Genomic DNA, 25,504 nt, shown 5'->3' with positions numbered 1-25,504 from the left:
GAAAGAGATCTTTGAGTGGTGTAAAGCCCAGAGACAAAATGGAAATGGGGTGTCTCTCCTGAGAAAGGTTGGTGTAAACATTTTCTTCTATTTTCATCTCATCTCATTAGCTGCACCGCTTATCCTCAGTAGGGTCGCGGGGGTGCTGGAGCCCATCCCAGCAGTAATCGGGCAGTGGGCAGGGGGCACCCTGAACTGGTTGCCGGCCAATCGCAGGCCACACAAGGACAGACAACTCGCTCGCTCATTCACACCTAGGGATAATTTGGACCGGCCAATCCACCTGAAATGCATGTCTTTGGAATGTGGGAGGAAACCGGAGTGCCCGGAGGAAACCCACGCAAGCACTGGGAGAACATACAAACTCCACACAGTAAGTCCGGTAGCTGGATTTAAACCCAAACAGGAGGTTCCCAGGACCATACCAAACTGTGCCGCACATGCGCTAACCACTTCCCTGTCGTGCTGCCCTTCTTCTATTATATTGTGTGGCTATTTTAAAGCAATTTTAAGGGGTCCACTATTAGCAGATCTGCCATATGACATTTGTTAATATATATGGTATTTTTTTACTAGATGGTTACTTTTTGGATGTCAGTAATCAGGGGGGGGTGACCGACCTACTTTTTAAATGAAGTGACAAGTAACTGTAACTAATTACTGTTTTTCAGTAACATGCACAACATTTGTGCCAAATAAAAAGCATCCCAACTGGGACTTAGCATTAATGAGCTTAGCAAAATGACCTTGCGTGTGGAGGACGGACACAAGGTTGTAAGTGACACCCGTAGCCGATGTCATTATTCCGATTATTCCGCAACAAAAAACCAGACTGAGTGACAAGGATTTATGTTAATTTATTTGGGCGTGTGCCACTAATTCACTTTTGAGGACACGGAGATGCATTAGCATAATGTGATCGTGTACTGTAAATGCGTGACCTTGCTGGTGACCCGTGAATATGTTTTGAGAGGTAACATAAATGCGTTTTATGAAAATAGAAGGACAATATCCTCTTCCAAAGTTCTCCGTGTGTTTGTTTGTATCCAGGTTGTAAACTGAGATGAGCAGTTTCTTTAACATTTTTTATCACACTATATTCTGGGCACAAATAGGCCACAAGACAATGGCTTGTAGGATTAATTGTTTTCTTTTGTTGCTAGGAATTCAATGTCTTATCCTGCTAGTAGTTGATTGGTTTACACTTGACATTGTATTCAGTAAGTGCTAGCAACAAAGCCTCCTTCATTGTTTGCTTAAAGCCCTGGAAACAGCTTTTTGTTGTAAGTTTACAGTTTTATTTGATGTTTAAGAGCTTTACAATGTTGAATGTCACTTATTTATTTTCCTAATAAAAAAAATGAACTTTTGAAAGCCTTTACTTTTCAAGCTCTTGGTAGCATATTTCTGTTGTATTTGAGGTTTAACAGCTGTGCATTGTCAATATATAAAAAAAAAAATTGGGAGGCTACGTGTTTTTGTTAACTAACATGTTGATGCTAATGTAGCCGACTGCTCTTGTTTAAGCACGAACATTGAAGGATATTTGTATTTCGTAAGCAAATGTGTTGATGCTAATGTAGCTTAAAACAGACGTTCTTTCCTTTTTTGGCGTATCATCGTTACCCTTTCTGACCAATTTCAGTCTTAGAAAGAAATTGTAAATTTTGAACTGCTGGAATTCGAAGTTTTGAGTTGCTCATAGTTCATTAAATTAGCATGTTCAGGGTGTGCTGACAAGAAGCATCCATTGTTTGCTGTCAAAGTCCCAAAAATAGTTGTAAGTTAACAGTTTTGTTGGCGTTTAAGTCCTATATAATGTTGCTTTTGTCCTCCTATGAATAATTTAATCTAAAAAATAAACTTTTAAAAGGCAATTTGTATTGTGTTAGCTAACGTGTTGATGTTTTTTATCTTTGCAATCCTATTTTTCATTGCTAATTATTCTATTTTTAGTAGACATTTGTGTTTTTGTACAACTGGATTTCAATGTTTTCTGTTTCCTATTGTTGATTGGTTTAGCTTGGTCACATGACACCTCTAGTCAGGATGAACTCACAAGAAAGTTTATGAATGCTATTGTTTATTATTCAAGCCCAGTAAATGGTTTCAAGTGCAAGATTAGTGTTTTATCATATGTTCGAGAGCTGCACAATGTTGATTTTGTCCAAAAAAATCATATTTTTGAAAGATACATTACAGTTTTGTTTTAGGTAACGCTTTGACGGTAACGCCTTCAAAAAGGACCTGTTATTTTTCCTTTTTCAGTTCTACCAAGGTGTACAATGATTACAAAGGTGTCCAGAAGACAAACACAGTAAAGTAATATATTTACTTTAATGTTTTAAAGTTGTTTTCAAAATTAAACATCAGCTCTGTATTGAACGCACACTGCTACACGTGAGGAGAACAGAATAACCTGGATCCAATAAACATGTTTATTGGTTGCTCTTCCAGCAAGATGGATGTATTTCTTTTTTCAAGCGGACTACGAGTGCCCATAAATAAAACATCTGCTGAAGAGCCGACATTTTGCAGGTAAAATGGTCGCTTATTTCAAGCACTTTTCAAGTCGCTACTCATTTTACATGACATCGGCCAGCTAATGTGGAAAGCCTATTCATTCACAGAACGTAGCATAAATGCGGATCTGCCATTACTGTTGTGGATAATTTTGTGTGTAATCAATATGTCAGGCTCATATTTTAGCAGTCGTTGCAATGGAAATTACAATTCAGTGATGCTGAATGACATTTAAATATCAGTTTCACTTAAATAAAAGCTGGGTTATTGTAACCTTTCATCTTCTTGAAAATGTGTACAAATATGTTCAATTAGGCCTATTCGAATCGTTTTAGTATGATACATGTCAAAGGTTTAATTGTAACCTCTGTATAAACTCGATGTTATTAAATATTGAGATGGTAAAGAAGGTGATTAATAAACTCGGGATGGGTTTTTTAAATGTATTCATCAATATTAAAAAAAATGGTTTTACATAATTGGATGGAAAGACCTGAATTAACTATTTTAAGATAAGTTTTTTCACAAGATATATGTGAGGTTAAAATATATTTGTATTCATTTTTTTCAAGTCATGTTTAATTGTATAGCCATTAATTACAAAGAAACTCAAAGGGCTGCAACACCACAGATTATTGCAAACAACAGACACTATCCCCTGATCTAAAACCTACATGAGGGCAAGGAAAAACACAATAACCTCAACATGAGGAAAATGAAGAAGCCTTGAGAAGGGACCGCACATGAGGTCATCCCCCTTCTAGGAAGACCAAGCTTCAATGGATGTTGTAATAACAAATAATACACAGATATTGTCAACAAGAAATACAGTAATCCCTCGGTTATCGCGGTTAATGGGGACCGAAACCACCCGCGAGAAGTTGACTTAAACACCCCTTCAAAAATGCTTAATTTTTTTTTTTAATTACTTTACTTTTTTTATTATTAACACCAGCTCGGCAGCCTTGGGGGTATGGCGCCCGCCCCGAGACTGGGAGGTTGTGGTTCAAGCCCGAGTCATACCTAAGACTTAAATATTGGTACCCGTTGCCTTCCTGCTTGGCGTTCAGCATTAGGGGTTGGAATTGGGGGGTTTGGTCACCTAATGACTCCCAACACCTCAGTTGGGTTGAGCGAGGGGGCTGGGAATCCCCTCCTCTGAATAAATCTCCCAAAAAGAGTCAGAAATTACTCTAGCCACCTCCCACTAGGGGATATGGCTGTGGTTAGCGCTTGTGCGGCACAGTTCATGTCATGGGAACCTCCTACGTGGGTTCAAATCCAGCTCCAGACTTCCTGTGCGGAGTTTGTATGTTCTCCCCGTGCTTGCGTGGGTTTCCTCGAGGGCACTCCGGTTTCCTCCCACATTCCAAAAACATGCATTTTAGGTGAATTGGCCGGTCCAAATTGTCCCTAGGTGTGAATGAGCGAGTGAGTTGTCTGTCCCTGTGTGCCCTGCGATTGGCTGGCAACCAGTTCAGGGTGTCCCCTGCCCACTGCCCGGAGATGGCTGGGATGGGCTCCAGCCCCCCCGCGACCCCAATGAGGATAAGCGGTACGGCTAATGAGATGAGATGAAATATACATATATATATATATATATATATATATTATATATTATTATTATTTTATTTTTTTTTTAGACCCGCGAAGCTCTGAACCCGCGAACGTGGAACCGCGAAGTAACGAGGTCCCACTGTATTTCTTTCCTTATTTCTTTTCAAGTATACTGTATTTTTTATATTGTTTTTCATAAAAAATAAAAAACAATAATTCAACTGGGTTAATTATTTTTTACTAAAATATCTTCAAAAATAATTATTTTTACTTCCTTTTATGTATTTGATCATTTGATTCTTTGGAATGAAAGCTTCATCAAACAAATGTTATTTAATGTAAGATTATTTCCTAACTCCCTTGTGAGCAGATACAGTATAGTCAAATTCAAATTACAAGAAATGATTAACCAATTTTAATAAGATATATTACCTTCTGAGTCACAGTGACCATAAACTTAATATTTTCAATTTAGGCAACATGATGATTCAAACATAACATAAAGTGATAGGAAATAATAAATTATCGACAGACGGAGATTGTTAATGAAAAAGTGTGCCTTGGTCTCCAAAAATTAGCTACGTTATGATTTCTACAAAACTCAATTCCAATGAAGTTGGGAAAGTGTGTTAATTGCAAATAAAAATTGATCCAAGTAAATTGCAAATTCTTTTCAACCCATATTTAAATGAATGCACAGCAAAGACAACATATTTATTGTCTTCACTCATAAACTTTATTGTTTTGGGAGAAAATCATCAACTCTGTAATTTGATGACAGCAACACGTGCCAAAATAGTTGGGACAGGTGTCAATAACTACTCAGAAAGTGGATGAATGGAAATCAACCAACTATTTGCAGGTGAACAGATGAATTAGCAACAGGTGAGAGTTGTTACTGGGTATAAAAAAGGGAGACCCGAACAAGCTAAGTCATTCACATGCAAGGATGGGGCGAGGTTCACCTCTTTGTGAACAACTGCGTGAGCAAATTGTTGAACAGTTTAAAAACAACATTCCTCAAAGTACAATTGCAAGGAATTTAGGGATATCATCATCTACAGTCCATAATATTGTGAAAAGGTTCAGGGAATCTGGAGAAATCACTGTGCGTAAACGGCATGGCCGTAAACCATTATTGAATGCCCGTGACCTCCGAGCCCTCAAGCGGTACTGCATTAAGAACCGACATCAATGTGTAAAGGACATCACCACATGGGCTCAGGAACACTTTGGAAAACCACTGTCAGTCAATACAGTTCGACGCTATATCCGTAAGTGTGGGTTAAAACTTTATGTTGCAAAGCGTAAGCCATTCATCAACAACATCCAGAAACGCCGCAGGGTTCTCTGGGCCCGAGCCCATCTAAAATGGACTGATACAAAGTGGAAAAGTGTTCTGTGGTCTGATGAGTCAGTTTTCCAAATTGTGTTTGGAAATTGTGGACGTCGTGTCCTCCGGTCCAAAGAAGAACAGAACCACCCAGACTGTTATGCACGCAAAGTGCAAAAGCCAGCATCTGTGATGGTATGGGGGTGCATGAGTGGCCAAGGAATGGGTAACCTGCACATCTGTGAAGGCACCATTAATGCAGAAAAGTACATTCAGGTTTTGGAACAAAGTATGTTGCCATCCAAACAGAATCTTTACCATGGGCGCCCTTGCTTCTTCCAGCAGGATAATGCCAAGCCACACACTGCACGTCTCACGACAGCGTGGCTTCGTAGTAAGAGGGTGCGGGTGCTTGACTGGCCTGCCTGCAGTCCTGACCTGTCTCCCATTGAAAATGTGTGGCGCATTATAAAGCGCAGAATAAGACAAAGGAGACCCCGGACTGTTGAACAGCTGAAGCTGTACATAAAGCAAGAATGGGAAAGGATTCCACTATCAACGATTCAACAACTAGTCTCCTCACTTCCTAAACGTTTATTGAGTGTTATTAAAAGGAAAGGTGATGTAACACAATGGTGAAGAAGCCCCTTTCCCAACTACTTTGGCACTTGTTGCAATTATAAAATTCTAAGTTTATCATTATTTGCTTATGGAAATAAAGTTTATGAGTTTGAACATGGATAATCTTGTCTTTGTGGTGTATTCATTTAAATATGGGTTAGAAAAGGTTTGCAAGTCATTCTATTCTAATTTTACTGACATTTTAAACTTTTTCCCAACTTCAATGGAATTGACTTTTGTAGTCTCCAGAATAGCTGCCGTAAATCAAATTGAATTTAACATTTAAAGATGTGAAATTGAAAATCTGTATGTTAGTATGATTATGTGTTTGTAAGAAGATTCATTAACCTAATCTGATAAACATAATTATCATGGCCTATTAGGCACACTTAAAATCCCAAGATTTGCCAAACATTTTAAAGTACACCTTATAAACGTGCAACATACAATTGTAAATGCATAGTTACGATTAAATAATACTGCATAGGGTAATTTGAGAAACATATAAAGTGGTCTTCAAGTGCCATGGTGTGGTTAATATTTCAATTGTTTTGTTTTTTGATAAAACTTTTGAACACCTCTTTTGTTGTTGCTTTTGGCAATAATTGTAAGTATGAAACGTAATGTGAATACTCGAATGGAGATTGTTGTTTATGGTAACATTTTGAACAAAGTTACGTAATCTTGTTTGAGTTGTTGTTAAATGATGTGCATTTGGAAACTGTTCTGCCACTGAGAAACATACAGAGTGGTCTTCAAGTGTCCACTTGTGGTTAACATAATACGTTTTTGTTGCTGAAATTAATTTTGGTCGTGAAGCAGATGGCGTAATGTGATTTATGTTACATGAAGAAAATCATTTTAATTTAAATACATTCATTTTCTATGCAACCCTAGCTCTTACTGTAGTTTTAATATTATGCGCCTTAAAGTCCAGTGCACCTTCTATGAAAAATATATCACACAAGACTATTTTTGGGGGTGCGCTTTAAAATCCACTTTGCCTTACAGTGCGGAAAATAAGGTATCTCCCATCTTCATGGGGAAAGTGCATAAATTCAAACCAGAGTTTTACAGTCCAATGTTAATATTTCAAAGCTCTTTTATGCAAAATATCAAACAACATTAAGATCTATGAATTTGAAGTAAGCTACAAGGACAGCCGGTCAGGCCGACCATTCTAAGTGGAAAGTCGTGTACAAGATGAAATGGAGGCACTTGAGGCTTGTTTTGTTGTGAAAAAGACAGAGCAGAATCTGGTGTGGACAGAGAAGTAACGTGGGGAGGAATGCTTATTAGCTCGCGCACAAAAAAAATCCATCGTTTCCTTGAATGCCAGACAAGATACCACAATTATTTGGAGGAACGCCCTAAGTGACGAGGCCACACTCTTAAACACAGCAATGAATATCGAGGAGGAGGGGCTTGGTAACCATGACAACTTGTAGTCTTGGTTCACGGTACCGGAAAAAGTCTATAAATAGCCCATTTTTCTTCTTTTTTTTAATACAGTAGACCCCCGGGATACGGCGACCCCGCCTTAGGACAGTGCAGCAAAAGATGTTTTTTGGGAGGGCCCTTCTTTATAGCATTTTCCTAACTATACAATGGACAAACCATTATTTTGCAAGCCCAAAAACATATAAAATTCCAAAATTTGTGTTTTTTGTGCGAATGTAGTGCTATTTCTGTAAGATGCCTGTCTTCTATTAGTCGATATCATAAGAAATGCTGGTCTGCTAATGGTTTGCGTCACTACATCTTGAAAGTGCTGATATGCTATTGGCATTCTCTTAGTTCAGTTTAAATTGTTGTGTGCTTTGTAAAGACGTATTTTTGTACTGTATTTATTCACTATATGTCCCAAGGCTTGCAGTGATTCTATAGGAAGCAGCAAAATGATGATAACCATGGAAACAAAGCTTACGATTATTAGGAAATCCGCAGAACTCATACATCTTTACCCTCACCAAGTTGCATGGCCGTAACCAATCAACAATTTGGATTATTATTAAAAAAGAAGTAAATCTGTGGCCATTTACCACATATTTTTGACTCAACTATTCGGGAAACCAGAAGAGGTGAAAGACAGATGTAAAAGTAAGGGAATGTTCTAAAGAATGACAATGCTCACCAGTGTTTTAACTTTTAACCTAACTTAAATAAACCACTCACTAGTAAATATTTTTCCTATTTACCAGACATTTTTATTTTATTCTATTCTAAATCGATTGCATGTTTGTCCCAGAGTTCCATCTTTAATCTCGTAAACAATGTTCACTATGTGTTCATCAATGACAATACTGTCTATTTAAATTATAAAAGCTATTTATTTTTTACTCCACAATCGCCCATCCACACCCTCCCACACACACACACACACACACACACACACACACACACACACACACACACACACACACACACACACACACACACACACACACACACACACACGTGCTCTGCATCCTTCTGCTACTCCACTCAACCAGCTCAAAACATGCCACAACAAAGATAAAATAAAATGTATTTTTTCTTGTTCAAGTACAGTGATCCCTCATTCATCGCGAGGGTTAGGTTCCAAAGAGAAACCTTTATTATTATTTTTTTATAATTATAATTAAATACTCTATTATACACTGAAATCTAGGGACAAACATTTTTTGCAGGCTCTTTTAACAATTAGTATTGTAAAAACGTTTTTATCTTATTTTATTTTTACAAATTACAACGGTACCCTCAAATAATGGGCAGGCAGACTGTTTAGCCAATCATAATGCAGAATACAATGCATGAAGCAAATCCGTGGAGTAGTGATAAGTAACTGTGATAAGTAAATCAAGTTGTAGTGAGGGATTATTGTATATTTATAAACAGTTATCTAATTATATACATGCATACTACACATAAGTAGTATTTACTATAGATATATTTTGTTATTTTAATGTTTTTATCTGGGGGTACCAGGCGTTTGAAAGTCCTTACGTAATCATCATAGGTCTTTTTTCTTCTCCATACAGTAATTTCAGTTTGCGACCCCCACCTCAAAACGCATTATTGACATATTCAGGGGCTCTACTGCACAGTACCTTTGTCAAAATATTGATTGGTCTTGAGCTTGTTTTTTTTTTACTCAAGTTTGCTAGTGCACCCTAACAACTGCATATCAGCAACAAAGTCTAAATATTATTTTAAACCGTCATGTTTTGATCTGTTCACTCTTCTGTGCTGTTTTTTATCTTCTGAATAGAACCGGTGGATACGACGGCTATAATTAATCGACAACGCCGGACCTTGTTGGAATAGACGTCCAGGGTTGGGGGGAAAGGAATCAATACTACAACAAGACGTCTTGTGAATTATACAATTTCATCCTGGATGGGTGATGAGGCTGTAGAGCTTCTCAAAAGAGCATCTCTGCTCATTGGATGAGTGTGTCGAGCCAGGACAAAGAGCCTCTTTCGTGCCAATTTCCTTTTTTCCTTGGGGGCGGAACTGAGTGGGATCGCCACCTCTAAAGAGCTTTTTTTTTAAAGATCAGCTCTGAAGAAGAGCTCTTGCAGAAAGAGGCCTCGACTGCCTAATCGAGGAACGATTATATCATTGTCAGCTTCTACTTTATAATAGGATGCGCATTGTTTAGTTTTGTCTGCGTCATCATCAGTATTGGGACGAATACTGCAACATTTTATCAATAAAATTTTGTCTCTTTGCTGCTGTTACGACATGGTACGCAGGCTTGAGGGATAATGGAATAAATGAAATGGAGTCGCTTGATGAGGAAACAAAAAATATAATTGTATTCTGTTATGGCTACAGAAAAGAAGATAGATATTGAGTAAAAATGAAGATTACTTTGTAGGATTAACCAGTGTTTCAAATAACATCTGCCCGGATGCCCGGGGCGAGCATCTTTTACGTCGGGCGTACAACTTACACAACGTCTCTGCCCGGATGGGCGAATTTTCAAGAAAAAAAATGAAATTGTTTTTCTTTTTTTTACTATTATTATTTTCAGTTTGTTTTATTCCGATTTTGAAACCTTCGTTCGGTTTGGAAATTTTTGAATTTCGGTTCGTTTGGCAATTTGTATAATCGGCAGCCAATCAGAAGCCTGCATGGAATAACTTCGTGTTTCCGGACTTTCCCGAGCGTTATGAGGTTGTGCATTTGCAGAACATTTTCCAAAGTAGACGCAATCAAGCCAAAACCTCCGCCCCAGAAGAAATGCTCAAATTAGCTAACAAAATCATAACGTAAACGTACATTGAAAGCATTGTGGAAAGAGGAGATCATGTGGCTTGTAGCAGATGACGTAACGCAAACATTGCTTGAATGAAAATGAGTAAATACAGGTACATACTGATGGCAGATTGAAAACATGCAATAAATGTTGTAAGTAGATTTATAATAAACATAATTTTAAAGTGTTATTCTGTTATATATACTGATTATCAATCCTCAATACAGGGTTTTTTTTTGTGGTTAGTGGTCTTATTGTGTTTCAAGTTGTGAAAAATGGGGCAGGCCACTTTATCGCCGGGCGGGCAACTTTCAAACACTGGTAAAAATGAGGATTACTTTGCAGGATTAACATTTTATTTAAAAGTATATTTAGCTATCATCTGGCCTCTCAAGATTGGAACAAAAAAAATGTTCCCCAAATTGTGCTTCAACGTTGTGAATGCAATGTATGAGTGACATCTTGGAGTCTTTTCTGTCATGATTGCTGATTCAGGGCACCTGTGACTGCCCAATTGGCGCCAACAGCCCTGAGCGCTGATTGGTTCAAAGACTCTTTTTCAACCCCTGGCTTCCAAGAGGAAGCTGTCAGACCGTTTGCGAACCTATGCTCCCAGCTAGGCAAGCTCCATACCTTCCGACATTTTCCTGCCCTGTTTTCTCCTGCCTGATACCTGTTGCCGACCTGTTTCTGGACCCGTTTCTGCACTGCTCTTCCATCCCGACCATCGACTTGTTTTGCCCTGTTTCCTGCCTGATACCTGTTGCCGACCGCTTTTCTGGACTCGATACCGCCCTTGCTCTCCCATCCCGGCTATTGACCAGTATCCCTGCTGCCTCGACACGGAATTGCCACTTCCGCGTTCCTGCCACCTGCTACCCGTGTCGATCATCGGCTCGTGGAAGCAAGCACTGCTCTCTCCCTTTATCAATAAAACTGAGTAAACAAAGGCTACTGGGTCCTGTCTCGGTTTCTGGCTTGTGACACTTTTCATGATTTTTTTTACTATATTATAAAATCAAACCCAAACATATTGAAATAATATACAACCTCAAGCTTGTAATTCATTGTTAGTATTAATATGTATATTTGTTATACCTGTGAGTGTTTATTTGCAACACAGCTGAGGTAGGAGGAATAAAATGTAACAATGCGGATGAAATATGGTGTCATGCACGGATGCAGCGGCTCTTAGCTCTCCCATCTAGTAATTTTTTGTGTATCTTTTTAATCTGTTCTACTTGCGCTGAAAGGAGAAGCCTTCCAATTTAATTATACTCTTATGACAATAAAGACCTTTCATTCATATACATAATGCGCCAATAGATGAATTGTGTTTATCATAATTCAGTAAGAGCTAGCGCTTATTACAGCATAGACATATGGCTACAAATACATCATGTCCGGGTATGCCGAAGCATGAAATTGTAAAGAGGTTTGGCATCCCCATTTCAAACAAGTACAACTTGCACACAAGACAACCCAGAGTTTGTTAAAAATGTAGAAAGTAAAAACCTTGTGTGTTCAATAGAATATGTTCTTCTTAATTTGAACTAAAACAGAGCATATCTTGTCTGCCACGTGAAGGGGAAATTCATATTTTTGCTTGATAAATTATACTACGTGGTTAAAATGTAAGCACTTTTTTGTAGGACTTCAAACAACTACCTGACCCTGGTTTCCTCCAATTATTTTTCATTGTTACATTATTCATTTTTCTTTCAGTGTGTAATATTTGACCACTAAATGGCATGTTGTCTAATAAGAATGAAACCCGGAGCTACAGTAAGCAGCAAGACACTAGACAAACATGGCGGCACCTTAGGTATGGATGCCACTGTGTAAAATAAAAGCGAATTTTGCGACTTATTGTTTTTTTTTTTATAAACAATTCACATTGGTATGATAGTTAGTGTATTTTAGCCTAGTATTCTTTTTTTTTTTTTACTGAAACTTCTTTCTACCACTTTGCGGCACTTCATTTTATAATAATTATAATTATAATAATATATACATAATTTTGTAATTTTATTTATATGATGTTTATTTTGTCTTTTATAAACATAATTTGTGTTCAAGCAATCCAAAAGTAATTGAAAATAATCAAGTTACATTACCGCGATATTATGGTACTCGGACTATGTTACTGATTTTTCAACAGGTATCTAGTAACTGTATGAGCTTATATTTTAAAAGTAACCCTCCGTTATTCCGCTACTCTTAAAATGCAGATCACGTATTACAATGTCTCTTAACTGCGGAAAACTCTCATTGCCACATAAAACCGTTAATCTGCCAGCAACATAATGTGAAGGGTAGGCGTGTTAATATTGACAATTAAAGTACAGCTGTATACAGTTAAGGTGGCGCTGTCTCAAGCACAGAATATTCTCATCATGGAGATATTCTTACTGCCATATACACTCACATCCAAACCAAATTTACAACAACTAAATAACATATCCAAATCAGGGGGTCAGTTTACATGCACATACTGTATTTGGTTGTGTGTCACCACTAGCAAATGGTAGGCTGTGCTTGGGAAAGTAGGCGTGGCTTGTACAGGAACAACAAAATCAATGGTGCAATGTTAGCACAGAATTTGCGTTAAACGTGAGCTTAATTTTTGTCTTAAGTGTACGAGTATTTTTGTAATATATCATACCTGGGGAAAACAGGAAAACATCTTGTACAGTACACCAAAATGAAAAAGGGATCTTAGGCTAGTTTGAGAGACTAAATGGATATGGAGTATCTCGGCTAGGTGTTTGTAAGCTTTCAAGATTGCACAAGCCAAGAAATATGAAGGTTTTGCTGCGTTTTGTTCTATTTATTTTATTGTGTGACTATTTTAATGCAGTTTTATGGGGTTGGCTTCTATGCAATTACTGTCTATACATTAAATAGTAGCAAGATAGTTACTTTTGGAGTAACGGGCTAGTTTCTGGTGTCAGTAACCTGAAGTAACTACTAGCTGATTACTATTTTTCAATAACGCTCCCAACACTAGTTGTCTTCTCCAGCTTGCATCACTGCAGTCAAATCCAGATTAAAGAACGAAAACTCGGGTTCGTAAATGTAATTTTACTTCACAATGTACTTTTCTCGCTAGGATCAACATGGCGGCGCATGGATGCATGCTTGCGGCTCGTTGCTCTCCAGCTAATCTTCTATTTATTGCCGTTCTCTTCTCTTTTTTGCTTTCACTTTTGGACACATGTGTGGCCAAAAACACTTACAGTAGGGACGAACTTATTCGGTTGGGTGGGCGTCTAAATTTCGACTTTTCGGGCACTTTTTATACCGCCTATGATATACCGAGCGAACTTCAAAGAGATCCGGCATCCTTGTGGACCGCTATTCCTCTTAATAAAAGACGACAGCGGCGCCGTAAGGACAGAAAACAGAAGCGTGGTTGCCGTGCAGGTAGATGTGTGAAGCGTGCGAAGTCTAAGCAGCAAGATGGACGCGAGGATGTAACTAATTCCACCATTCATTCCTCGCCGGACAACCGAAGCTTTACACTCAGCGCGCACGAAAAGCAACAACCGCGGCATCTTTTGAAGATCTCGACAAAGACTACAAAGAGCTCAGCTAAGTCAAATGATTCAGCAAAGCTAAAATTTGGTCTGTTAAATATTAGATCGCTTGCTCCAAAAGCTTTACTTGTTGATAACATTATTCGTGATTATAAACTTAACTGTATGGGTCTTTGTGAAACCTGGTTACGCCCGGATGAGTATTTAGCGCTAAATTATGCTTCTCCCCCAGACTACGAGAGTAGCCATGTAGCACGCACGTCAAAAAAGGGTGGCGGTGTCGCGCTCATTTCTGAAAAAACGCTCAAATTTAATCCTCGTACCTCTAATAATTACAAGGCGTTTGAGGCTCTTGTGATGCGGTCCTCTCTATTGTCAATTTATGTAATAACTATCTATCGCGCACCTGGGCCATACACAACTTTCTTAGACGAATTTGCTGAACTTTTGTCTGAACTAGTAACCTATGCAGACAAAATTATAATTATGGGGGACTTTAAGATTCATATAAACTCCCCACTCAGTTCACTTACTATTGCGTTTAGGTCTCTAATTGATGCATTTGGTTTTAATCAACTGGTTGATTTGTCAACCCATAAAGATGGGAACACGCTAGACTTGATTCTGACTCGAGGAGTTTTAACCTCAAACATCATGGTGTTACCGTGTACTACCGTTATCTCGGATCATTATTTAGTTACATTTGAGGTGCTAGCTAAAAGTAGTGTTAAAAAAGCTGAAGGATTTAGCGGACGCAATATAAGCACTGGCACAGTTTCTGAGCTCTTTGAACTACTTCCTGGAGCAGTTGCGTCCTTTCCTTCATACAATGGCCCGATAGACTCACTCATAAATGATTTCAATATACCCTGACTAGTGTCCTGGATTCAATAGCGCCCATGAAGCTAAAATCACGTCCTAAAAGACGCACGCCTTGGTTTACTGATGAAACTAGAACCCTTAAACAAGAATGCAGGAAATTGGAAAGAAAATGGCGCACTACCAAGCTTGAGGTTTTCCATCAAACATGGTGTGACAGCTTGTTAAAGTATAAAGCGGCCCTTGCCTCTGCAAAATCGGCCTATCTTTCGAAGGTGATTGCGTCTCAAAAGAACAATCCCAAAGCACTTTTTGAAACTGTAGCATCGCTTACAAGGCAACAGACTACTGCAAATAGTTCGACACACTCTGCTCATGACTAAATGGTCTTCTTTACTAAGAAGATTCAATGCATACAGGAAGAAATTGCTAAAGAAATTATTAATACCACACATACTAAAGGGCTGAAATCTACAGATGCACGACAGGGTGGCTGTCCTGGGAAATTGTCCCGTTTTAGTGAACTGTCACTTGATGATCTCAAACAGGTGGTGAACGCAGCCAAACCGACAACTTGCCAGTTCGACCCGCTCCCAGGTTCACTTATTAAAAGTCTTTTTGGCGTCCTTGGACCTTCAGTTCTAAATATTATAAACATATCACTCTCCTCAGGTGTAGTTCCAGCAGCTTTTAAGTCCGCCGTTATTAAACCCACACTGAAAAGACCCAACCTTGATCCAGAAATCTTAAGTAATTATAGACCTGTGTCAAACCTACCTTTCCTCTCTAAAGTACTTGAAAAAGTAGTGGCACAGCAGCTAAATGTTTTCATATCCGAGAATAACCTTTTTGAATCCATGCAATCAGGATTCAGGGCTAACCACTCTACTGAGACAGCTCTGATCAAGGTAACAAATGATCTCCTACTGGCAATGGATTCTGGCGCTTCATCACTTTTGCTGCTGCTGGATCTTAGTGCTGCTTTTGACACAGTGCGCCACAATTTCCTACTAGAACGGTTGGAAAAATGGATTGGTCTCTCAGGAACCGTCCTCTCGTGGTTCAGATCCTACCTCTCAGATAGGACGCACTGTGTTAAATATGGTGAAATGACATCTGAGCCCTTTAATGTTACCTGCGGTGTTCCGCAGGGTTCAGTGCTTGGCCCCCTTCTTTTCAGTATTTACATGCTTCCATTAGGTGATATTATTCGCAAGTACAATATCAGCTTCCACTGCTACGCAGACGACACTCAACTATATCTTCCGTTGGAGGAATCTCACACACTAAACTGTGGAAATTTGGAGGCCTGCCTCATTGAGATAAAAGAGTGGATGTCACTCAATTTCTTGCGTCTTAACTCTGAAAAGACCAAAATGTTAGTCATTGGTCCATCTAAATGCCGTGATATATTCTCAAAAACTACTGTGAACATTGACAAATGTCACATCACACAGAGTGACTCAGTTAAAAATTTAGGTGTCATATTTGACCCTGATCTATCCTTTGAAATGCATGTAAAGAAAACTACTAGAACCGCTTTCTTCCATCTTCGTAACATTGCTAAAATCCGTTCAATACTGTCTCAGTCTGATGCGGAAATTATAATTCATGCGTTTGTCACCTCCCGTCTCGATTACTGTAATGCACTACTCTCTGGTCTCCCGAAGTCTAGAATCAAGTCACTTCAGCTGGTACAAAATTCCGCAGCGAGGCTTTTAACTAGGACAAAAAAGTACGATCACATAACACCGATTTTGGCTAACCTGCATTGGCTCCCAGTTAGCCATAGATGTGATTTCAAGGTTCTCTTAGTATTGTACAAAATCATCCATGGACTTGCTCCCTCTTATCTTTCAGATCTGATTTGCCCCTACGTCCCGGTCCGAAGCCTACGATCTGAGAGTGCCGGTCTTCTGGTGATCCCAAGAGCAAAGAAGTGTTCTGCTGGTTCGAGAGCGTTCTCCATCCGGGCACCGGTGCTGTGGAATGCTCTTCCCCCTGAGATCCGATCTGCAACCTCAGTGTAAATGTTTAAATCTAAACTTAAAACTCACTTCTACTCCATAGCATATGAATAACCTACTCTTCTCGTCGGCTGGAAAAAAAAAAAAAAGAATAGTCTGTGTAATATAGTGTAATAATCTGTGAAGCCCTTTGAGACTCTTCGTGATTTAGGGCTATACAAATAAAAATGACTTGACTTGACTTGACTTGACTTGACTAGTGCCACCTCTGGCCTAAAGAGTTACTACAGCTAGTTTCAAGCGGTGGCAATAAGAAAACCGAAAATCCGCTCAAAATTTAAAAAACAAAAACAAAATGACACTATAAATTGTCGTTGCAGCAACACAATGTAAAAAAAATCTGTAATAAACCGTGTGTACTGTGTGTACTGTACCTGTTGCAGTCGACGTGGAGCAGAAGGTGAGTGGAGCTTATGGTTAGGGCGATTTTGTGCCACTGTCCGTCAGCAAGACGGTAAGGGAAGGATTCGGTGCGGGGCTTGCCCTTGAAGCGGTAGTGGTAGCGAATTTCCTCTCGAACGCCGCTGCTTTCCAATTCAAAGTAGCTAAGAGTAAGAGGGAAGGGTCAAAAGTCAGTGACAGAGTGACAGAGTATAGGTTGCATTAGGAGCGGAAATATGCACATTTATGTTAAAAAAACAACAACAAACAAACAAGTTGGAGTTAAATAGTTTGGATTTTCTACAGCTTAAGTAAAGGCAGTGTCTGGAATTTGAAACTGTCTTACTCTCTGCCGCCTCCTATAGGCTTAAAGTCATTACGGCAGCCTCGGAAAGTTCAAGTAAATGCTTATCTTAGATACTTTCTGTTAAACTGTTCTTTTTTTTTTAATCTGTTGTTGTGGTTTGTGTTGGCGAGCCTAAAGTCACACACCTTCCCCCTCCCTCCCTTTCGTTCTACCTAATGTGTTGTGCGACCCGGAACAGAGTTCCAAAAAGTAAAATAAAAGCAGATAGGCGCAGGAAGACAGATTATAATGGCTCTTTGAACTCAGTTGGGCATTGTTAACATATACATAGGAGGAAATATTCTACTTTCAACTTTTTAAAGACAGCTCAAACAACGCACCTCACAATTAAACAATCAGTTTGAAAAAAATTGTGCACTTGAATACTAAAGCAGTGGTCGGCAACCACCGAGCGTGGACCGAGACCCTGAGGCGAAGAAAGAAAAAAATTGCCTTATTTTTTGCATATATCATATTTATTCATAAAAATACAAGAACTTTTTTCATACTGAGGTTTTACGCTTGTCTATTAACATAATTGAGCAATCACTGGCCAGTCAACAAATATCACTGAACTCATTTTCTCTGCATTGGTTGCCACAGGAATCGAACCCAAATATCAGCAGTGAGAGTGCCGAATTCTAACCATTAGTCCACTAGGATGACAATAGAAAAGGCATTATATTTTATTTCATCATGACAAGAATTTTTTACTTAGTATGTTGTACAATGAAGCATTATGGGAAAGAGTTTAGCTAAAACAACATTTTAAGATGTAGTGCAGTGAGTAAATATAGTGTGATGTTAAAATCTAATGCATTTTCCTATGTCATATGAATCCTAGTCCTTATGTGATTAACACACTGAATTTGTTAATATTGTTATTTTTATTGTTCTTGGTGTCATTTTCATGGGTCAGCCCACAAGAATATAGCCAGACAAATAACCGGTCCATGGTACAAGAGTAAATATCGAACAAATGTTCTTTTTGTTAAGCTTTCATCCTTTGGTTACAGTTTGGGGAGGAAACAAAGTTAACAAGTCAGCCAATAAAATAATATTCCTGACTTGGCATCTCTCCAATGTTTTTATTCGTCTCGCTCTCTCGTAACTCGAGGCGCTCGACCTTGTATCCTGCATTGTTCTCGTCCTCATCGTGTATGCTGCATTAGAAGGCAGCCAGCCGTTGCAGCATCTTCATTGCTCGGGGCCACCGGTCGTGGCATTTCGGCTTCCCCGTGGCGGCGGATGATGACCCGAGCAAGCGCCATCTTTGGCAGGGCTTGTACATGTCAAACTACACAATCGCTGTAAAACCATTGATAGCAGACAAAGCTTTTCCCTAAGCTAGCAACCTCCGTGCCAATACCAATAGAGCGCGATGCATGAGAACCCACACACACACACAAACAACGGAATTGGACTCAAGCCCATTCAATACAAAACAAGTGTCATGCATATTGATGAAAAGGGAGCAAAGATTCTTCCCATAGAATATTAAAGTGAGCTATGCTCTTTAGAATTGTGTCTTTTCCACTTCGGGAAATTGAATAAACCTAGGCGCAAATGTGTTTTTTTATTGCTGATCGTTGTGGAGTGAGGTAAAGATGAATTTTAAATTACAATCACATTCAATCTTTTTTACACAACACTTTTAATACAGTTTTACTCAAAGAGTGGTTTAAAGTAAGGGAAAACATCTATTCTACACTCTACAAATAGTAAGGTTAGAAATAATCCAATCTTGTGTTAAAGAATGGACCAACTCAATAATCGGATTGTCCTGTGTTGTTTTACAGAAACGTCTCCCACAGAAATTGTGTTTAAGTTTTAGGAAAAGACACTGTAAACAAAGAATAAAATGTAAAAAATGATTTCAATAGTTCAATGTATACTTAAGATGTTTTAGTTATTTTCCACACAGTTCACTTGTATCACTTTCATTCATTTTGCTATGGGAATTATCTTTATTTTTGCTATTTAAAAAGGCAAGGCGTCTACCAGTACAAGACAAAATCCAAATCTGCCCTTCTTCACACACATAGTATTCATTTTACTTTCTCAACATTTGATCTTGCTTTTTCAGCTTCAGTTTTCTGTCAACTATAAAGATTCAAATCATCTATTTTTCTCACAGGAGCTCTCTCAATTGATCAAGACTAAAAACAAAAGCGAAAATACCTAGGACCAAGCCAATCATGTATAATTAAGAAGCTCAACCCATGTGACACTCACTAATGACGGACTTTCAGCCCCTACTTTAGCAGGCCTCGTAATTACGCTAATGTTGCATTTTATATTAGATCAAAACAAATTAAATCTCACAAGTTTTCAATATAGAACCAAACATCGACTCCCCCCATGCATTGTGCAACCTTTGTGCTCTCGAGCTCATATTACCTCTGTAGAATGTCATTTCTGAAAGGCGCTATACCAAGATTGGTGAGTGCATAGCCAAAGCAATGCCAATATTTGATTTAGTTCAGGGCTCAGATTCAACTACAATTTACAGTCTAGGTGTCACACCAACAGTTGGCTTTACATTGCTAAGGAATCCTTTATATGTAAGCTCATTAAATCATGTATGTTCACTGTTGATACACTTAATGATAAAAACCAACACAACAAACTGTAAACACCCAAAAACACCCGCCAAGCACACAGAGCAATTTGATTGGGTGAGCGGTAGGGGAAACCGGATTCCTGCACACATAGCACGCTCCTCTCTTGCTCGCTTACACACGCCAACTGCGTTGAATGGAAAGACCTCTGATAACTTTTTGTTTGCAGTTTTTTGTGACATTTTTACAAAAGAACTGTGGCTTGTAATTTGTTTTGAAACCATTATTTAACAAAAAAAATAATGTCAAAATGAGCCTTAACAATGTTAAGTAACTGAGGGAGGGAGACAAGTTTAGAGTGGTAAAGTGAAAGAGTGGTAGAGTGAAAAATGTAGGTTTTGTCTAGAGAGTGTGTTTGGTGGTTTGCTGAACTTTGTTTTAAAATATATGTTATGGCTCTCTCAAAAAACATCTAAATATTTTGCTATTGTTTGCTATTGTGGTCAAAAAGGTCCCGACCCCTGCAGTACATTAGTGATATTTCGTCAAACAAATGCTTGAGTCTGTACATAGGGTTTGTTTATTCCTTTCAGCATATAATATATTTTGTAAACTACGGCTGCACGATTAACCGAAATCAAATCGATTTAGCGATGTGACGTTGTGCGATAGGGCAACCACAAAACTGTGTTTTTTTTCAAGGATTTATAGTTTCCTATTTGAGTGATGGAGTGTTTGTACAACAAGTATTGTCAAAGTTCGAGGTTTAACAGAGCCAATCAGAGGCAGGTTTTTAATAGCACCAGCCAAAAAAGGCGGGACAAAGTTTGCAAGACGTGTATGCGCCACTTCGATAGGCTGGTGCCAGCTGTCATTCATGCAGCGCTTGCACAAATGGCCACCAAAAAAAACTTCACAGTTAGTAGCTTTAGTGGCTCGTTACATTGAAAACAATTTCATTAATACAATTGGACTCTGAGGAAAGTCAGAAAGTGCAACAAAAAGCAGGTGCTCTGTGGATTTGTATCGCCTCCGGCAATTGACTGAGGCGGCGTCAGAAGGTAGGCCAACAGCTAGGCTAACATCTTTTAAACCGCCTCTGCCAAACGTGGCTAGTCAACAACGCCTAATCTATTACCCATGAAATGAATGACTTGGAGCTACTACTTGTGGAACGCTTTAATTTTAATCATCACAAAGACCTTGCAGAAGTCAAGGTTACCCAACAGTAACATGTAGCTTGCCAGCTGCTCCCTAAATAGCTTTCTTACATGGAAAGGAGTAGCCAATTTAATTGTACTTTTGCATAATGTCAATAAAGACTATTTAATCAACTGCAATTCTGTTTTAATTTGTGGCTCTGTAGTTATTGTTACAGTCTTATACTCTCAGTCCCGAATCAACTCCAGATAAGTTTGTAGGTCACTATGTTCAAGTTCTCTCCAAAAACAAAACAAGCACAGGAAATGTACTTTTATTGCAAAATCGAAAATCGCATCGAAATTGCAAAACTGATCTGAAAAATCGCAATCAAGTCTGCAGCCCCGACGTAAACGATTCATACGGAAAGCTCCGACTTCTGATCCCGGTCCGACTATTGCCTGCGTGGAAACGTAACTGATAAAGTAGGGGTATAAATAATCCATGGCGGGCCACTCTCGGAGCTCCGAAATGAAATAAATACATCATTGTGTTGCTGCCCAGACCTGACAGCTCGTCTCCGTCAATGATGCTTGTCATCTTGGGGGGTTTTAGAAGATTCATTTGCATTGAGTGAAGAATAATAAAAGCTCTCCGGCGTGAGGATTGACGGAAGCATTGTCAAAGTTTGGAGAGGCGCAGCTCTTTTATCTCGATTCGACTCATGAAACAAGCGCCAAAGCCATTAACTCCGCTTCGCAGCCGGCATTTGTTTTATGGAACATTTAGTAGGAGCTGTCGTAATAAGGAATATTTAATGAGAGGGAATCATCTACTGGCAGGATGCAGTAAACACGGACAGACAGACAATGAAAAAAAGAAAAACTGTTTTACGAGACTCTGCAGCAATGCTAAGAATGCAAACCAAAATTCTAAAGAAAGATTTAGAGCAGGGGTCACCGACGTGGTTTCCTTGGACTGGTTCGAAAAAAAGCTCACCAATTCCAGGTCTTTGTGATTTTCTAGGAAGTTTGTGTTCATCACTCAGTGCCCTTATACAAGGCAGATGTGCTAGTAGTTCCCTGAGCCCATTTTAACTCCATCCATCCATTATCTGCACCGCTTATCCTTAGTGGGGTTGCGAGGGTGTTGGAGCCCCAGCTATCTTTGGGCAGTGGGAAGGGGACACCCTGAACTGGTTGCCAGAACATCGTAGGGCAACGTCCATTTTAACCCTACTTCTAATAATTCCAACCAGGTAATGACATAATAACACAATAACATACCAAAATGCAAACGAAAAGTCTGTTGTTTTATTTGGAAACATTTTCTTATGAATGACAAAATAAAAACCAAATTTTCGCGAAAAAACAAAAAAAAATCAATATTTAGGGCTTGACAAAGTGCTGAAAATAGCTGAACACTGATGTCTCATTGTGATTTTCTAGAAATATGTATGTTAAATATTGTTAATTATATGGTTAACACTTCGCAGATGTTTAAGTAGTTGACTGAGTCTATTTTAGCACTAATTTCTAAATTAAAACCTGGTAATAAATAATATCATTGTTACAACATAGTGATAATGTGATTGCTATGATTTTAAGTTTTTAGTTTAGAAAACAATGATCGAAATGCACAAAATGCTGATAAAAGTTTATCAAATAATTTGGAGATTTCATGTATATGGATAACATTAAAAGTAGTAATGTAATATTATTTATATTATGTTTATTTTGTATTTTTTTTCGCATTTTTGGTATTAGAGTAATCCAAAAGTAATCGATTTTAATCACACTACATTACTGCAATATTACGGGATTCGGATTACGTTCTAAATTACATTTTTTAACAGGTAACTAGTAACTAACGGATTACATTTGTAAAGTAACCCTCCTAACCCTGAACATAACAATGACATGTTAATAACATTTTGTTTGAGGTTGATATTTTATAAATGTATGGCAGAGCGGCTGGGTGGTTAGCACGCATCCCCACAGTGCAGAGGTCCAGGGCTGAAATCTATCCTCCGCGTGCAGAGTTTGCATGTTCTCCCTGTGCATGTCAGGTTAGTTGGCCCATCCAAATTGTCCCTAGGTGTGAATGAGCGAGTGAGTTGTCTCTGTGTGCCCTGTGACTGGCTGGTGACCAGTTCAGGGTGCCCCCTGCCCGAAGATGCCCCCAGCACCCCTGCAACCCTAGTGAGGATAAGTGGCACAGAAAAAGGATGGATGGAAATATTTTAAAAATGTGTACCGAAATACACAAAATGCAAATAAAAGTATATCAAATGCTTTAGATATATTTTCAAGGGGTAACACATTAAGTCATGCATTTCTCTAAAAAAATTAAATCATTCAATCCATTGGCCACCAAAATGCTGAAAATAGCCCACTTATAATGAGTCATTGTTATTGCCTAGGAATTTCTATCTGGCATGGTGTTTTACTGATTAACCAAACTTATTATAATCAGTCTTATAATACGTATAACCTGGTGATAACATAATGAGAAATAAGAAGTGATCATATAAAGAAACTGATCATGTGAATGTTACTAAATTGTTATTACTGTACTACAATATTACTTGGTTGTTATAAGTACTGGGGCTAAAATATGTTCACAAGCTTCCTCAAAAAAGGTGGAGATTAAATACATACTGTAATGAATAGGTTAGTTTAAAATATATACTCATATAATATATTAAAAAGGTATTACTAATAATTATATATTTCATTATGTATGCAAATAACCTGATAATGTAAAAATTACTACTATGTTGTTAATCATATAATATTACATGCCTGCTATCCCCAAAAGGGGCATATTGCATAAGGAGAGGCTAATAATAAAACAATAGGTTCAAATAAATGTATTATCTATGTAAACAAATGTTAATACTATGTTGTTACTACATACTATATTGGTACTAGGTTATTAAATTGAGACATTGAACCCCTAATACCCCCAATAAGCAGGTTAGCGTCTTACATGGCTGCAATACAAGGCCGCTGTTGGGAAATGTGGAGCACATTGTAAAGCGCTTTGGGAAGTCATTGACTTGAAAAGCGCTATATAAATGCAGATCAAATGCAGACCATCATTAAAAGTGAGGGTGAAATGTGCTAAACTAACACATAAGCTAATGTTAAAACAATATATTTAAAGTCATCAAGAATTGAAGTATATGTTACTACTGTGTTATTGCTGTTACTGCTGTGTTATTACCATGTTACTACAACGTTGTTAGAAGAAGTGGGGCTTAGATGTGCTCACCGTCTTTCTCAAAAAATGTAAAGATTTATGGTTATTAAAAAAATCAAAATTATTACAAAGTATTTATAATGTACTGTATGCAAATTTAATATAAGTGATTTCCAATTCCAGTTAAAACACATACTATCAATTTTTCAGAAATTCCGGATGCAAGCCTGATAGTTGTTGTTTTTTTTTTGTTTGTTTTTTTTCCAGATACCAAGCACAGACATAGTCCCTTGATTTTTTCACACCCAAAATACAAACAACGTAAAATATGATTTGCTTGAAGAACTTTTGGTAAAATCAAAAAAATAATCAACTTAATCAAGCTGAACGTTCTTCATTTCTGATGGAAAACTTTGGCTCGCTTTGATTGCCAGCTAAGGTTATAAATCACGGTTGCCCTTTCCCTTCAACCCTGGTGTCACACATCTACTTTATGGACGGGAGATGACAACCAATTATAAATCCAGAGGGGAGGGCCAAACTCTTTCAGACGTGTCAATGAAAAAGGAGACGCTAACTGACAGCTAGGCAAGAAAATGAAATGCAAACCGGTGAATATTACACTTGAACAGCGACATTTTTTAAACACGTTTTCTGGTTTAAAAGTAGTTTTTTACCCTAGTACACAAATTAAGGTTTTAAAGTAAGATTTTGGTTTCACACAAGAGTTTTACGCTATAGCTACAGTTCAAATTAGGGTTTTAAGTTAAACATCGTGTTAAAGGTTTAGGGCTAAGGTGGGGGTTGGCAACCTGCAGACCAGGAGCCGCATGTGGCCCTTTAGAGCAAGTGGGTAGCTCCATGGTGCTTTTCCAAAGTGTTAACAAAGATGTGAGAGGGACATATATTTAATTTTAATATAGTTTCTGTAGAGCAGCAGGGAGATTGAGTGGTTAGCGCGTCTGCGGCACAGTTCTGAGGTCATGAGATTGAACCTTCCTGTGTGGAGTTTGCATGATCTTCCTTTGCTTGCGTTGGTCTCCTCTGGGAACTCCACTTTACTCCCACATTCCAAAAACATGCATGTCAAGCTTAATTGGCCGGTCCAAATTGTCCCTAGGTGTGAATGAGTGAGCGAGTGGTCTGTCTCTGTGTGCCCTGCGACTGGGTGGCAACCGGTTCAGGGTGTCCCCTGCCCACTCCCTGAAGA

General features: G+C 38.5%; 1 protein-coding gene across 1 annotated transcript in view; it reads right to left on the bottom strand.

Annotated features, from left to right (window-relative positions):
* LOC148367059 (protein kinase C-binding protein NELL1-like) overlaps window positions 1-25,504 on the bottom strand; it is a 282,893-nt gene that overhangs the window by 222,450 nt on the left and 34,939 nt on the right. The window contains exon 4 of the mRNA XM_088333852.1: window positions 17,037-17,207. Coding sequence (XP_088189978.1) covers window positions 17,037-17,207 — 171 coding nt within the window. The remainder of the gene's footprint in view (window positions 1-17,036; window positions 17,208-25,504) is intronic.

Source organism: Urocampus carinirostris, chromosome 4, assembly GCF_059441175.1.
Source record: "Urocampus carinirostris isolate Australia breed hairy pipefish chromosome 4, RoL_Ucar_1.0, whole genome shotgun sequence".
Taxonomy (NCBI): Eukaryota; Metazoa; Chordata; class Actinopteri; order Syngnathiformes; family Syngnathidae; genus Urocampus; species Urocampus carinirostris.
This window is presented reverse-complemented; position numbering and strand designations above follow the sequence as displayed.